We start from the raw sequence: 16,322 nt of genomic DNA, 5'->3' as shown, positions 1-16,322 counted from the left end.
AGAGGGAGCATTGCTCTGTAAGGGAAAAACAAACTTGATCGGAATCTCCTGATAAAAGGGGCAACGAAACAAAACATGTCCTGTGGTTTCAATCTCCCCTGTGCTATAGGGGCATAGCTTATTTTCCCAGGAATCCTTTTTATATAGCCCCTCTAAGAATGCAGAATGGAGGGGGAGAATGCCCTCCTGTGACTGGGTATCTCCAATCGGGAAAGGTAAGTGGCAGGAGAAACTACGTATCTAGAACTGTCTGTGGACAAAAAAGTTGGTGTCCTCTCTAGGTCTTCCTGCCACTCAATATTCATCGCCTTCTGCTTCAAAGTATGTTTTACCTGCCCATACCCCATTTCCAAGACAGAGTGAGGGCTGATGCCCCTGACAATGCCTGTTGGCGAAACATGTAGGGAGAGTTTAGAGGTTTAATTGTGTAACAAAATATATATTTTACTTGATTCTGCACCATCAGCCTTGGCCCTTTAAAAAAACATCTCCTGTGACTGGTGTGGCTCTCTTTATCTTCTGGTTACCAGTCCAACCAGAGACATTCATGCATGAAGAAGAAGAGGAAGAGATTGGGTTTATACCCCGCCCTTCACTACCCAAAGGTAGGATCTCCAGCCAAACTGGCCTGGAGAAAAAATGCTCACAGCTGTCATTGAGAAACAAGGGAGTTAAACCCTGAGGTTTCCTTCCTTCAATCTCTGACCAGAGACTGAAGGAAGGAAAGGCACACCCCAAGTCAAGATCAGTATTCCCAGCTCTAACTGGTAGCAGCTTTCCAGGGTCTCAGACTGGCATGGAAGTACACTTCTGCACATAGTTTCCCCTGTTATATCGGGAACCACACAGAGATGCAGATATGCATTCCAATAGACATCATCAATGAACACATGGAACGGCTTTACTGTGAGCTGGACCTTTGGTCCAGCTGTTCCAGTACTGTAAATACAGTTTCCCAGACCTCTCCTGCTACCCCTGATCTCTTTAAACACAGTATGAAGGGAGCCGGATCTGTTGTCTACTATTAAGCGGTGCAGCCCCTCTACTGAAGATATTCTTCATGGCACGCCCGTTTTCTTCCTCCAAAGTGCTTGGGGGGGGGACCCCTTTTTAGTGATTTCTCATTTAGGAAGGCTGTTTTTTTGTGTTAAGTGCCATCAATTTGCTTCTGTCTTATAGCGACACTATGAATTAATAACTTCCAAAATGCCCTATCATTAATAACCAAGGATGGAAACAGCATCACCTCTTCCCCCATCCTTTAAATGGGAGGTGCTGGGGATTGAGAACTTCTGCAAGTAAAGTAAATGCTCTCCCATGGAGCCCTTGCTCTGTCCCTAAATTTCAGAAGCAATTTTATCTTCCTCCCACAGGGTTGCCAGCTCTGGGTTGGGAAATGCCTGGAGATTTTGGAGGTGGAGCCTGGGGAGGGGGGGTTGGGAAGGGGGGGCCCTCAGAGGCATATAATGCTATAGAGTCCACCCTCCAAAGCCCCCGTTTTCTCCAGGGTAAGGGAACCCGTTTGCCTGGAAATCGTTGTAATATCAGGAGGTCTCCAGGTGTCAGCTGGCGGGTGGCAACGCTAGCATCACATCAGTAATCATGCAGGGCTTTTTTCTGGGGGAACGCACCAGAATGGAGTTTCGGAGCCTCTTCAGCATGTTTAAAACTTCATGAGTTTTCAGTATACAGACTGAAACCTTCATTTTCCTCTTGAGAGTTCCGGCATCTCTTTTTCCAAAACAAAAAACAAAAAAAAGCCCTGGTCTTGTGCCATTTTAATCAAGCCATCATAATTTCCTTCCCCCCCACACACTCTTGCAGTGCTCGGTGTAAATGATGCCAGGGCTGTGGCTCTTCTGGACTGGCAAAGAATTGTTGCCAATCTGCCTGCCAGTCTTTTTGATCCCTCCACACACTGGTGACCTTATACCATTTTAGAGTTGCCAGCCTCCAAGTGGGGCCTGGAGATCTCCTGCTTTTACAACTGATCCCCAGCTGACAGAGATCAGCTCCCCTGGAGAAAATGGCTGCCTTGAAGGGTGGACTCTGTGGCATTGTACCCTACTGAGGCCCCTCCCCTCCCCAAACCCCGCCCTCTCCCGGATCCACCCCCAAAGTCTCCAGGTATTTTCCAACCCGGACCCGGCAGCCCTATACCATTTAAAGCCTGAGCTGTTAGGAAAGGCCAGTGTTGAGAGCAGCAGGAAAAGAGGAACAGACAACCTGAGATGGATTGACTCAGGGCAATTCTGCATTGGCTTTTCCTTCTGTTGTTTTAAGAAACCCACATTGAAACAGAAATTCCCCTCTGCACTGCATGCTGCTTTCACTTTCTTTGATCATTGGATTTTATGGTACCCTCTACACTGCATGCCGCTTTCACTTTCTTTGAGCATCGGATTTTATGGTACCTTCTGCATAGATTCATGGCCATTCAGGGGTGACTTTGCAGTCAGTACGGCATTGCCCCGCGGTATTTGGATGTGGTTTTCAGCTGCACTTTTTCCTCCCGGTCGAGAAAATGTGGAGCGAATGCCAGATGCAGAATCACCCTCAGTCAAGGAAGGTGCGGCCCTCGGTTTGCAAAACCTGAGCAAGGCTGTTAAGGAGAGGACATTTCAGAGGACATTAATTCATAGGGTGGCCATGACTTGGAAACGACTTGATGGCACTTAACACACACCCCGTGTTACCATCCTGGCTACCTTCGGAGGGGCTTGGTCTGTTCTACCCTTACGCTTGAAGAGTCCAGCAGCACCTGCAAGTCTTAAGATTTATTGCAAATGTGTCTGCACACCATTCATTGGATGCATCCTGCATTTCGCGTGTGCCTCAAATGACGTGAGAGCCGTGAGTCATGAAAACTGGCTCATGAAGGGTTAGGGGGGGGCACAAAGCTCCATTTTGTCATCAACCCAGTTTCCCTTCCACAGCCTATTAGGAGAGGTTTTTGACCACTTTCTGTTCACCACAGTCCCCCTCTTTGTGCATGGGGTTCTGTGGGGCACAAAACGGGGCCACCTGTATGCTAGCCAACCTCCAGGTGGGTCCTGGCAATTTTCCAGATTTAGAACAGAGCTCCGGGAGACAGAGATCAGTTCCCAGGGGGGGGGGACGCTGCTTTGGAGGGTGGACACTGTGGCATTATAGCCCACTGAGATCCTGCCCCTCCCTCCACAGGCTCCACCCCCAAAATCTCCAGATATTTCCCAACCCAGAGTTGCCTGCCTGCCTGCATATCGCGCAAACATGCAAAAGATGAGAACAGGTATGCTGGCACTCTATTTCAGCAACAGCACAGCCATCTCCCCAGGACTTTAAGGTTCCCCAAGCCCAATGCTCCTCTAAGAGAGCCAGTTTGGTGTAGTGGTTAAGTGCGCGGACTCTAATCTGGGAGAACCGGGTTTGATTCCCCACTCCTCCACTTGCACCTGCTGGATGACTTGTTCTTGAAAGGGCAGTTCTGGAAAGAGCTCTCTCAGTCCTACCTACCTCACAGGGTGTCTGTTGTTGGGAGGGGAAGGGAAAGGAGTTTGTAAGCCACTCTGAGACTCAGTGTGAAGGGCGGGCTATACATCCAATCTCCTCCTCCTCTTTTTCTTCTTAGCTGTGGAGTCTTGTGAGCAAAAATTCAACTTTGTGAGCTACCGGCATTACAGTTGTGATGAAGCGATTTGGCTACTGCAAAAATCAGTTTGCTCTGGAGCCGTCCTTCCTGAGCTAAGACAAAAATGTGTGAGCCGGAGGCTAAAAAACTGTGAGCTAGCTCACACTAACTCAGCTTAGAGGGAACACTGCCCAAGCCCCTGGAATTTTGTACTCCATAGTATACACACATACCCCAGCAGCATCTCTGGGCACAGACCACCCACCAAAGGTTTTCCAGAGCACAGTGAGTTGCAGTTGGAAGACATGTGCAAGATGCGTAGGGGGGATTTATAACCTAGATGTCGTGTCAATCGGGTGTAAAGGAAAGCAGAGATCTTGCGTCTTTTAGAAAAGAGAAATTTGACATTGTTGGCTTTTGCACCCCACCAAGGCAAGCTTCCCCGTCAGAATTTGCAGCTATCAAACGTCCAGGACCCGTGTTCGGTATGGCATCTGGTCCCCCCAGCAAGGACTTGTGCAGTGCTACATACCAGCCAGCATCCTTCTCACACACTCCCAATAACCTGGCAGCCTGTTCAGGGTGGGGCAGCCCCACGTTGCAAGGGGCATCAGTGAGAATAATACAGCCACATGGGTGGGGCCGACAGTCACAAGGAACTTTCCTGTCCAGTTAGCCTGCTTCTTCCCAGAAGGGTACCAGGTGTATGAGAATGAGCCATGCTAAGGTCAGGAACCCCTTTAATAGGAGTTTAATGAGTAGAAATGGACACTGGGAAACATTTCATTTCATTAAGTAAAATAACATCACCTGATGATTAAGAACCTAAGAGAAGCCATGTTGGATCAGGCCAATGGCCAGTCCAGTCCCACACTCTGGGTCACACAGTGGCCAAAAATACCAGGTACCATCAGGAAGTCCACCAGTGGGGCCAGAACTCCAGAAGCCCTCCCGCAGTTGCCCCCCAAAGCACCAAGAATACAGAACATCCCTGCCCCAGACAGTGTCCCATCTTTACCTTGTGGCTAATAGCCACTTTTCCTTTTGTACCCTTAGAAGTTCATTGATTCATGAACCTTGAGCTGCAGAAAACACTTATTTCTTATTTTTAGTTGCAAAGGCTAAAGAACTGAGACAAATTTTGCAATTGCTAGAGTGATCCTGGGATCCTTATCACTGAGCAAAAGAGCCAGATTTTCCAGAGTATAGGAGGACAACTGGTTGAATAAAGGCTTAATATAGCAATCCCTCATAATCTCAAAAAATCTGCATTCCAGCAAAGCGTGAAAGGATGTATACATCCCGTTAAGACCACAAGGGACTGACAGCCACTGATGGAACTTCTGCTTGTTTGTGCTAAAGCTGATATTAAAGGTACAGGTAGAAGGACCAGCTTCAATGTTGGAAATCTGAAGTCCCATGCTGTATGCTCTGTCCATGTGATCATGTCCACACACGCACCTATGTAGTGTGGGATCACAGCACCTAGAAGTGGGCTCATGCAATACTAGTTTCAGCAGCCTTATGTTCCTACTGGAAGTAGCTCAGAGTACAGCCTTTACCACTTTGTCCTTGCTGCTTTTTTCCTGGCAGCATCCGTGTGCCCGACAAGCACTGCACAGTTGCTGTACATTTCAGCTGGAGCTACGTTTGCCAGCATAGCCATGCAGTAGCCAGAGAGGAGCGAATTCACCTGTTGGGTTTCCTGCTGCCATGAAGCTGTTAGTACTGCAGCGGACCAGCTGGAAGCAGGTAAGAAGATGGACCTCTGTCCGCTTTCCATGCACCTTAGTGCCGATACAAAAGGGCCGTGTATACTACCAGGCAAGTGGTAGTTACTCTGGATTTTATTAGCCCTGGCATTGAAAAAGGTGCAGAGATGTACGTGCTTTGGGAAAGCATGTGTGCAGTCACTTAATGGTGCCCCCAGTGATGCTTTAGCACCTCTGACCCACCTTCCTGCTTTTTGCAGATACAGTCTTGGGTGAAACGACGGAATCCCCCCTGCCTCCATTCTTGCAAGAAGGGAAGGCCACATTTCCAATTGAAGTTTGTGACTACCAGTACAGAGCCAGAGGGTGGCAATGATTTGGACACAATTTTTGTGCGTGTTGTGAGGTATTCCCAGTGAAAGAAACCCATTAAGCTGCACCTCAGATGTAGCAATCACAAAAAGGGACCGTGAAGTATACAAAGCACTAGTGACACACAGCAGGAGTTTTTGGGGAAATTATTCGATGATCCATCACAAAACACCTTATGTATAGGAGAAAGCCAGCCGGTTCCCTCTCCCCCCCCATGCCCACATCTGAATGTCTTGAATCCATGAATACAAAAACAGCCAGGAATACTGAAATTGTTTCCAGACGCGCGCTATCTTCTGAGGGTTTACAAAGTTTTAAAACACTACATGGAAATGATAATTGGAGATCAGTGTTCCCTCTAAGCTGAGTTACTGTGAGCAAGCTGACTATTTTTTAGCCTCCGGCTCACACATTTTTGTCTTCACTCAGGAAGGAGGGCTCCAGAGCAAACTAATTGATGCACCAGCCAAATCGCTGGCTCACAACTTTAATGCCAGAAGCTCACAAAGTAGAATTTTTGCTCACAAGATCCCACAGCTTAGAGGGAGCATTGGTGGAGATAAACCCACATGGCTTTCCATTATGTCTCTGGGAAGCTGTGGGCAGTAGAGGGGAGCAGCGTGGATCCCCCCTACACACACCTCTGCCTGTATCTGCACACTGAGGGCATTCTTCCCTATTGCAACAGAAAAAAACAATGTCCACCCTCCAATCGGCTTTGTGAGTACAGCCTGTAAAAAGGTAAAGGGGAACACCACAGGATTGTCCGGCCTTGGGAGTTTTGCATGCGCAGAGGGACCATTTCTGCCTCACGTCTGCAGCTAAATACAGCACGGAACAGGGCTCGCCAAAGATAGGGCAGGGACAGGGCTAATTGTACCTCGACGAAGGGCAACTGGTTGCTGATGTGATGCCAGTGGGTGGGAAGGGCAGCGCCAGGCAGGTCTTCAGAGCTGGCACTTTGAAGTCTGTCCACGGCTTTGAGCCGTGGATGAAAGACACCCCAAACGAAGCTGTCCCTCTTTGCACTTCTGAAATGGACCTTATAAGGCATTCTTTGTGAACTGGCACAGGGTGTGCCGGCCTGCCCACCTTGGGCACCACCCTACAACCCAATGCCTCCCCCCCCGCCCCGCTTCCCCCTTACCTGTAGACTGGAGACTCTCCTGGATGGCCTCCACTTCCGACAAGTCCATGCACACCCCTTGGCCGTGCATCAGCGTGTGCAAGGGCTTCTCCACGCCCCGCGGCGGGTAACAGCGCAGCCCCGAGCCGCAGCGCGGCGTGTAGACCCCGCAGGGCATCCCTCGGGCCAAGGCGCAAGTGGCGCAGCACCCGCAGCCGGGCTCCTGCACCAGCTCCTCGCAGCCCACCGGCGCCCGGCAGCGGGCCAGCTTCTCCTCGGAGCACGGCGGGCACTGGATGGCTTCCAGGCTCACGAAGCCCACCTGCGCCAGAAGCAGCAGCGTGACGGGCACCGTGCCCGTGGGCATGGCCAGAGAGGGCATTCAGGGGGCCGGGAAGGGCCGGAGGAACAAGGGGGTCGCCCAGAGGAAAGTCTGCGGCGGCGGGAGAGGCGGGCAGGAACTCCGGCGAGGGGGAAACTAGTCGGCACTGAAGGGGGGAGGCGGGGTCCGCGGACTTTATACCGCTCCCTGGCCACACCTCCCCGCCGGAGCAGGGAGAGGCCGCGGCCGGCGGCGGCAGCAGCAGCAGCAGCAGCAGCAGCAGCAGCAGCAGCAACCAGAGCCGCGCGGGCCCCCCACGGCGGAGGCGAGACCTCATTTGCCCCGCGGGAGGAAGCGCACCAGAAGAGCAGCGGGCGGAGGAGGACAAAGAGCCGGCCGCGCCGCCTCGCCTCGCCGGTTACTTCTTGGTCCACTCGGGAGGGGTCTGGCTTGGCCCGGAAGGAGCCCCCCCCCTTCTCCTTGGCCGGGGGGACGGGGAGAAAGAGGCCTGGCTCTCCCCCTTCGAATCCCGCCGCTTGTCCCCCAGGCGACGGCCACGGAGAGAGGCATCTGGACAGATTCGCCCCAGAACATCAGGAGAGGGGCCGTGGCTCAGCGGCAAAGCCCCTGCCTGGCACGCAGAAGGTCCCAGGTTCAATCCCGGGCCATCTCCGGTTAAAAGGACCGGGTAGTAAGTGACGGGAAAGACCTTTCTACCTGTGACCCCGGAGAGCCAGCCGTGCAACGGGTCCGTGGCTCAGTGGCAGAGCCTCTGCTTGACTGCAGAAGTTCCCAGGTTCAATCCCTGGCCATCTCCATCTCCAGTTTGAAAGGACCAGGCACTAGGGGATGGGAAAGACCTCAGCCTGAGACCCCAATCCGCCATGGAGAGGGGACATGGCTCAGGGGTAGAATCTCTGCATGGCACACAGAAGGTCCCAGGTTCAATCCCTGGCCATCTCCATCTCCAGTTTGAAAGGACCAGGCACTAGGGGATGGGAAAGACCTCTCTGCCTGTGACTCCAGAGAGCCACTCACGCAAGGGGTCCATGGCTCAGTGTTGGAGCCTCTGCTTGACATGCAGAAGATCCCAGAGTCAATCCCCGGCATCTCCAGTTAAAAGGACCAGGCATTAGGTGATGTGAAAGACCCTCAGCCTGAGACCCTGGAGAGCCATGGCTCAGTGTTGGAGCCTCTGCTTGGCATGCAAAAGGTCCCAGGCTCAATCCCTGGCATTGCCAGTTAAAAGGACCAGGCAGTAGGTGACAATGAGCAGTAGACAATACTGGCCCTCATAGACTGATGGTCTGATTCAGTAGAAGGCAGCTTCATATGCACATATATTAAACTTTGGGGAGGGGCCCTGAATAAGTGGCCCCATGTGCTTTGCATGTAGAAGGTCCCAGGATCCCCGGCATCTCCAGTTAAAAGAACTTTTTAACTCCGCATCTTCGGCGGGACACCATGGGTTGGCGACGGGTGCGCTACGCTTCCCAGATGTTGCGGTGTGATCGCGCCCCGAAAATCCCCCCAACATTCGTGCCTTTCGCGCTGCAAATTCTCCATGTGACCGGGGCCTAAGTTTAGCTCTCTGTCTCCAACAGAGTGGGGCAACTGATAAACATAGCACAGTGAAAACAGCCATCCATATAGTCCCTTCCCAAGATCCAATAATCTAGGGTTACCATACTTCGAAAAGCAAAGAAGAGCACATATTTCCTGCCTGACTACTTCAAACAAGTGACCCCTATTGACAAATCTCATTTTAAATGTCCCTCCCATTTAAGCTGTGATAACTGCTACTCACTAGGAATATTCCGGACCTTCCAACTCCAAAAGAGGATATTTTCATCAGGGTTTTTTTAAAGCCCAAAAGAGGATGGACATCAATAAAAGAGGGCAGGTCCTCTAAAAACAGGACATCTGGTAACCCTAGATAATCAGAGGGACACTGCCTTTGACTGTGGAAGCTTTGTTCTTAATGACTGTAGCTACTGGTGATAGATAGGTTCATCTTTTACGATTTTTTTTGTCTCAACCTTTTTTTTTTTTTTAAGTCTGTGCTAGCTACCATCCTAATTTCTTGCAGCCATGCATTCTGGTTTCTCAGGCCTTCTATGGAGAAGTGGAAACTAGGCACACCTGACTTGCCTGCTCATTTCTTTGTTTTCAGGTAGGGCCATCTTGGATCGAGGAGGTGTGGCGGCTTTGCTGTTGTTAGATCTGTCGGCCGCGTTTGATACGGTCAACCATCAGCTGCTGACCCACCACCTCGCCGACGTGGGGATTCAGGGGCTTGCCCTTCAGTGGTTTGCCTCTTTCCTACAAGGTCGGGGACAAAGGGTGGCAGTCAGAGACTGGCGATCCCATAGGTATCCCCTTGACTGTGGGGGTTTTCTGGGAGTGGTGTTGTCCCCGATGCTATTTAACATCTATATGCACCCCCTTGCCCAGATTGCCCAATATGCAGATGACACCCAGCTCTATCTGATGCTGGGTGGCTGGTCGGACTCGAGTCCCGATGACCTTCATCGGGCGTTAGAGGCTGTGGCTGCTTGGCTCCGGCTGAGCTGTTTGAAACTAAACCCGGCGAAGACGGAGGTCCTGGGCCTGAGTCGGGCTAGTGCGGGGTTGGGGCTCCCTCTCCCAACCTTCGACGGGGCGCCTGTGGTGCCAGCGTCTAGGGTTAGGAGTTTGGAGGTGCTCCTGGACTCCTCATTAACAATGGAGGCCCAGGTGGCAGCCACTGTCAAGTCAGCCTTTTACCATCTTTGGTTAGCACGGCAGTTGGTCCCTTACCTTGACCGCGATGACCTGGCCACAGTGATCCATGCGACGGTCACCTCGAGGCTAGACTACTGCAATACTCTCTACATGGGGCTGCCTTTGTTGCAAATCTGGAAGCTGCAGCTGGTGCAGAATGCTGCAGCCAGGCTGTTGATAGGTCTCTCTAGGAGGGACCATATTCAGCCTGTGCTGAAAGCGCTGCACTGGCTGCGGATAGCATACTGGATCCGCTTCAAAGTGCTGGTTCTTACCTATAAAGCCCTATATGGCCAGGGTCCAGCCTACCTGAGGGACCGCCTTTCCCCACATGTTCCCCCAAGAGCACTACGGTCGGGGGCCCAAAACTTGCTTGTCATCCCGGGCCCCAAGGACATCAAATTAGCTGCGACCAGGGCCAGGGCTTTTTTTGGTGGCGGCTCCTACCTGGTGGAACGAGCTCCCGGGGGACATCTGGGCCCTGCGGGACCTTATGCAGTTCCGCAGGGCCTGCAAGATGGAGATCTTCCGCCAAGCCTTTGAGTAGGAGCCACCGCCCCACTATACCACCACCGTCATGGTATCTTAAAGGATGCACGGACGAGGCCCTGATGAAGATCCTGGAATATGTAAAGATCTAATCAGCTGTCACCATTCATGGGAGTACCACCTGGAATGGTGTTGATTCCATCTTGGATTATGATATCAGTGACTGAGCACCATTGTTGTTTTTAAGTGTTAGTTGTTTTTATTATGTTTTAGATGTTTATTTATGGCACGGCTGATTACCTTGCCCTTGTGAGCCGCCCTGAGCCCATTGGGGAGGGCAGGATACAGATGTGAAAATAAAAAAAATAAATAAATGGGGCATCTTACACATGAGGAGGCCTGTGGGTCCCAAAATGCCTGTGCCTTGTCCTAAGATGCCTTGTCCTAAGATGGACAGATTCCCCTTTGAGCCATCACAGGGGCAAAGAAGAGAGTACATGGAGCAGCATTCCAAGTTTTGCCATAATGTGGGCATACATTTTTATCCAGCTTTCCCTCCAGAGAGCTCACAGCAGCATGTGTGGTTCTCCCTTCCTCCACGTTGTCACCAAAACAACCCTGTGAGGTTGGTTAGGCTGACAGTATGTGACTGACCCAGGTCAGGATTGGAACAGGATTTTTGTAGTCTAGCATCCTAGCCACAGTGACTATGATGTCTGGAACCATATTAAGTTTCAGAGCTGGAGTGAAGCCCCTGAGGGCATTAATACAAGAAGCTTTCAGGGCAGCTGGTTTCACAAGCTCCACAGATGAGAATGCCCCTTTTGCATGACAAATGCCTCTCCTTTGCTTGACATTCTGTAAGTCAAAAGAGGTAGTTGAAGCCTTATGCATTAACAGAGTCTGTGACTTCCTGTCTGCCTACCCCTGCTGCTTGTTGAAATGGAGATCAGAGAAGCAATCAGAGAACGTAAGAACATAAGAGTGGTCAATGCTGGATCAGGCCAATGGCCCATCTAGTCCAACACTCTGTCACACAGTGGCCAAAAATACCAGGGCCATCAGGAGGTCCAGCAGAGGGGCCAGGACACTAGAAACCCTCCACGCCCCCCCCCCAAGCACCAAGAAGACAGAGCATCACTTGCCCCAGCCTGTGAGTCCCTATCTATACCTTGTGGCTAATAGCCACTGATGGACCTCTGCTCCATATGCTTATCTAATTCCATTTTGAAGCTGTCCATGCTTGTAGCTGCCACCACCTCCTGTGGCAGTGAATTCCATGTGTTCATCACTCTTTGGGTGAAGAAGTACTTCCTTTTATCCATTCTAACCTGACTGCCCAGCAATTTCTTTGAGTGCCCACGAGTTCTTGTATTGTGAGAAAGGGAGAAAAGTACTTCTTTCTGTACCTGCTCTATCCCATGCATAATCTTATAAACCTCAATCATGTCACCCCTCAGCTGTCGTTTCTCCAAGCTAAAGAGCCCCAAGCATTTTAACCTTTCTTCATAGGGAAAGTGTTCCAACCCTTTTATCATTCTAGTTGCCCTTTTCTGTACTTTTTCCAGTGCTATAATATCCTTTTTGAGGTGTGGTGACCAGAACTGTACACAGTACTCCAAATGAGGTTGCACCATTGATTCATACAGGGGCATTATGATACTGGCTGATTTGTTTTCAATTCCCTTCCTAATAATCCCCAGCATAGCGTTGGCCTTTTTTATTGCAGTCACACACTGTCTCAACATTTTCACTGAGGTATCTACTATGACTCCGAGATCTCTCTCTTGGTCAGTCTCTGCCAGTTCAGACCTCATCAATGTGTATTTCTATTTAGGATTTTTGGCTCCAATGTGCACTTGGCCACATTGAACCCCATTTGCCACATTGACGCCCACTCTCCCATCCTCGACAGATCCCTTTGGAGTGCCTCACAATCCTCTCTGGTTCTCACCACCCTGAATAACTTCGGGTCATCTAGAAATTTAGCCACTTCACTGCTTACTCCCAACTCCAAAACATTAATAAACAAGTTAAAAAAAGCATTGGACCCAGTACTGATCCCTGTGGTACCCCACTGCTTACCACCCTCCACTGAGAAAATTTCCCATTTATACTCACTCTCTGTTTCCTATTAATTAGCCAATTCTTTTATCCTGTGACTATTGAGCTTACTTAGGAGCCTTTGATGAGGAACTTTATCAAAAGCTTTCTGGAAGTCAAGGTAAACAACATCTATTGGGTCCCCCTTGTCCACATGTTTGTTCACTCCACTAACAGGTTAGTGAGACAAGATCTTCCCGTACAAAACCCATGGTGAGTCTTCCTCAATAGGTTTTGTTCATCAATGTACCTACTAATTCTTTCCTTAATAAGAGTTTCTACCAACTTACCCAGTATCGACGTCAGACTGACTGGCCTGTAATTTCCTTGATCTCCTCTGGAACCCTTCTTAAAGATGGGAGGTTCCACTGTAAAAAAAAAAAAGATACTGGCCACTTTATGCTGTAAGTGTCACCTGTGTACAAGCATCACCTTTAGAATCACCTGTGTATGAGCATCCCATACAACCTGCACAACACTGAAGCTTATTTCTCTGTAAGCATCAGCGTACTACTCATTATACAAGTCACTGCTTTTTAATGTATATCCAAGTATATTATGCATGGATACAGAAAGCTGCCTTATACCGAATCAGAACCTTGGTCCATCAAAGTCAGTATTGTCTGCTTGGACCTGCAGCGGCTCTCTTTCACATCACCTCCTAACCTGGTCCTTTTAACTGGAGATGCCAGGTTTTGAACCTGGGACCTTCTGCATGGCAAGCATAGGCTCTACCACTGAGCCAGAGCCCCCCTCCCCCTCCCCCTCTCGTAAGAGCTCATGGTGGATTACAAAGATATTTACAACTTGCTTCCATATGGCATGTGATTTGAATACTGATGAGGAAAGTCCCTGGGCAGGGTCTTCAATGAAGACCATTTTTAAATCTTGCCAGGCAGGGCAGCTGCTACTCCAAGATCTGTGCAGGATTTAATTTGAGATGGGGCTCATCAAGGCAAAAGACTAATTATACTTTTGGTAAAGGTAAAGGTTCCCTTGCTCGAAAGCCAGTCGTGTCCGACTCTAGGGTTGCGGTGCTCATCTCCGTTTCAAAGCCGAAGAGCCAGCGCTGTCTGAAGACGTTTCAGTGGTCATGTGGCCGGCATGACCAAGGCGCACGGAACGCTGTTACCTTCCCACCAAAGTGGTACCTATTTATCTACTTGCAATTTCTTGCTTTCGAACTGCTAGGTGGCAGGAGCTGGAACTAGAGACGGGAGCTCACTCCGTCATGCGGCAACTCGGGTCTCGAACTGCTGAACTACTGACCTTCCACAGCCTGCAGTTCAGAGTCTTAACCACTTAACTACTTTGCAGGTCAACAAAACCTTAGTACCACCACCACCCTTTTTAAAAGGGGAAATCAAGTTCAGAAGGGAGTGGTTTGGAAGAATGAAACCTGAAGGGGAGAGGTGGATGAGGGTCCTTGGAATCTTCTCTGTTCCTTGCAAGCCTTCATGGGGAAAGTGTATCTGTCAGAGTCACTGCCAAGTGGTGTAAATGTCTATATGAGACAGTGAATCTGTTCAGACACCGTCTGTCATGCTTTCATTTCATATAAGAGACATCAAGTCATGAATCATCTACCTGTGGATTTGCCCTAAATAAATCAGAGCTTCCCAACCTCCCCCCACCCTGCGAATTAAAACTGAAGATATGCCTCAGTCTTAAAATCTGAAAAGGTTTACTTTTAGAGTGATGAAGAATTATCCATGTACAGAGGAAGCCCATCTCCCTGCATGAGTTCCTGTTCTGGACATGCTTCCTGATTGGAGAGAAGCCAGTGATTCACATAGAGTTACAAACAGGCCTTCCCTTCTGAGGGCAGGTAATTCCTCTGTAGGAGCTGTGGTGGCTCAAGTGGTTAAGACACTGAACTGCCTACCAGAAGGTCAGTAGTTCAGCAGTTCAAGACCTGAGTGCTACGTGACGGAGTGAGCTCCCATCTCTGGTCCCAGCTCCTGCCAACCTATTTATTTGTTTGTTTGTTTGTTTGTTTCATTTATACCCTGCCCTCCCCACATGCGGGCTCAGGGCAGCTTACACAGGCACAAAAGTGTGGTAAAAATACAAGAAGTTAAAACAATTAAGGCACAAGTGCAGTAAAAGTCAATGGTTAAAACAATTTAGGCAAAAATGCACATCTCACAGGATACATAAATGACTACAATACTTACTCCCTATTGCAGAGCCCAGTGGGGTCAAAAAAGGGTTGTGGATGCCATGGGCCACGATTTTTTAGCTGGCCAGTCAGCCTGACACGGCGGAACTGCTCTGCAGTCGCACAGTGGTGGGAGTGGTGGCGGCGGCTCCTACTCAAAAGCCTGGCGGAAGAACTCCGTCTTGCAGGCCCTGCAGAACTGTACCAGGTCCCGCAGGGCCCTGATCTCCTCCGGGAGCTAATTCCATCAGGTAGGAGCCGCTACCAAAAAGGACCTGGCCCTTATGGCAGCAAGCCTGGCCTCTTTGGGGCCCGGGGTCACTAGACGGTGTTGTGACCCCAACCGAAGTGCTCTTTGGGGCCTGTGTGGGGAAAGGCGGTCCCTCAGGTATGCCGGACCCTGGCCATGTAGGGCTTTAAAGGTAAGGACCAGCACTTTGAAGTGAATCCAGAACGCTATAGGCAGCCAGTGCAGCGTTTTCAGCACAGGTTGGATGTGGTCCCATCTAGAGGCACCCGCTACCAACCTGGCTGCCGCATTCTGCACCAGCTGCAGCCTCCAAATTTGCGACAAAGGCACATGGAAAGTGTTTTTATAGCAGTTCGAAAGCAAGAAATTGCAAGTAGATAAATAGGTACCACTTCGGTGGGGAAGGTAACAGTGTTCCATGTGCCTCAGCGTTTAGTCATGCCGGTCACATGACCACAGAAACATCTTCGGACAGTGCTGCCTCTTTGGCTTGGAAATGGAGATTAGCACCGCATCCCTAGAGTCAGATTCGACTGGCTTTCGAGCAAGGGAAACCTTTACCTTTGCCTAATTCCTCTGTGTCTCTGTATCTGGAATGCTCTAATCACTCCCAGTTCAGATAGTGTCCCATGCACAAGTTTAACTGGAAAACCTGTGTCAGTCAAATCAGTATAAATCATTCAGACATACAGAGCAGCTTCCCCTATGAAACAGTTGAGTTGTTTCTCATGTGACACACGAGTCTGATCTGACACAAAGGCTGTGATCACACACACTAAATAATGCACTTTCAAACCACTCTTAATGCACTTTCCAACTGGATTTTACTGTGTGAACTGGCAAAATCCAGTTGGAAAGTGCATTGAAACTGAACAAAGTGCATTATTTAGTGTGTGCAATCGCAGCCAAAGTTTGAGAGGTATTTCTATAAAGCAACGTATTACTGAATTGTTCAGGCCTGCAGAATAATCTGGTCACTTGGTGGGGCCATCTTTGAGGTGAAGGAATCTTTGCATGGAGCTGGATGAGATGCGGAAAGTCAAGTGAGCACAAGTGAGGCTGCCTTATCCTGAATCAGACCCTCGGTCCATCAAGGTCAGTATTGTCTACTCAGACAGATAGCCGCTCTCCAGGGTCTCAGGCAGAAGCCTTCCCCATCACCTCCTACCTGGTCCTTTTAACTGGAATTGCTGGGGATTGGACCTGGGACCTTCTGCATGCAAAGCAAAAGCTCTTCCACTGAGCCACAGCCCCTGTCCAATGTAACCCCAAATCATTAACCATGCTGCTTTCCTTACGGAAACCTGTCTTCTCCCAAACTGGTGTTGATTCTGGTAAGGGGGGAGGAAATGACAGATATTCATATTATACCTTTCTCTTTTCCCTCTGTGGAGCTAGAAACAGTGTGTGGGGG

At 49.9% G+C, this 16,322-nt stretch overlaps 1 protein-coding gene and 1 non-coding gene across 2 annotated transcripts in view; both read right to left on the bottom strand.

Annotated features, from left to right (window-relative positions):
- The window catches only part of IGFBP4 (insulin like growth factor binding protein 4), a 104,952-nt gene extending 97,658 nt beyond the window's left edge, over positions 1-7,294 (bottom strand). Inside the window, exon 1 of the mRNA XM_015422582.1 lies at positions 6,842-7,294. Within this exon, the coding sequence (XP_015278068.1) occupies positions 6,842-7,202 (361 nt within the window). The 5' untranslated portion in view covers positions 7,203-7,294. The remainder of the gene's footprint in view (positions 1-6,841) is intronic.
- A 5,883-nt stretch (positions 7,295-13,177) lies between these two features.
- Positions 13,178-13,249, bottom strand: TRNAG-GCC. The gene has a single exon. It is a non-coding gene; the product is annotated as a tRNA-Gly (tRNA).
- Positions 13,250-16,322: the final 3,073 nt, after the last annotated feature.

The sequence above is a fragment of the Gekko japonicus genome, unplaced genomic scaffold, assembly GCF_001447785.1.
Source record: "Gekko japonicus isolate JY-2015 unplaced genomic scaffold, Gekko_japonicus_V1.1 scaffold1613, whole genome shotgun sequence".
Lineage (NCBI taxonomy): Eukaryota > Metazoa > Chordata > Lepidosauria > Squamata > Gekkonidae > Gekko > Gekko japonicus.
Note: the sequence above shows the minus strand (reverse complement) of the source record. Positions and strands in the feature narration are given on the sequence as shown.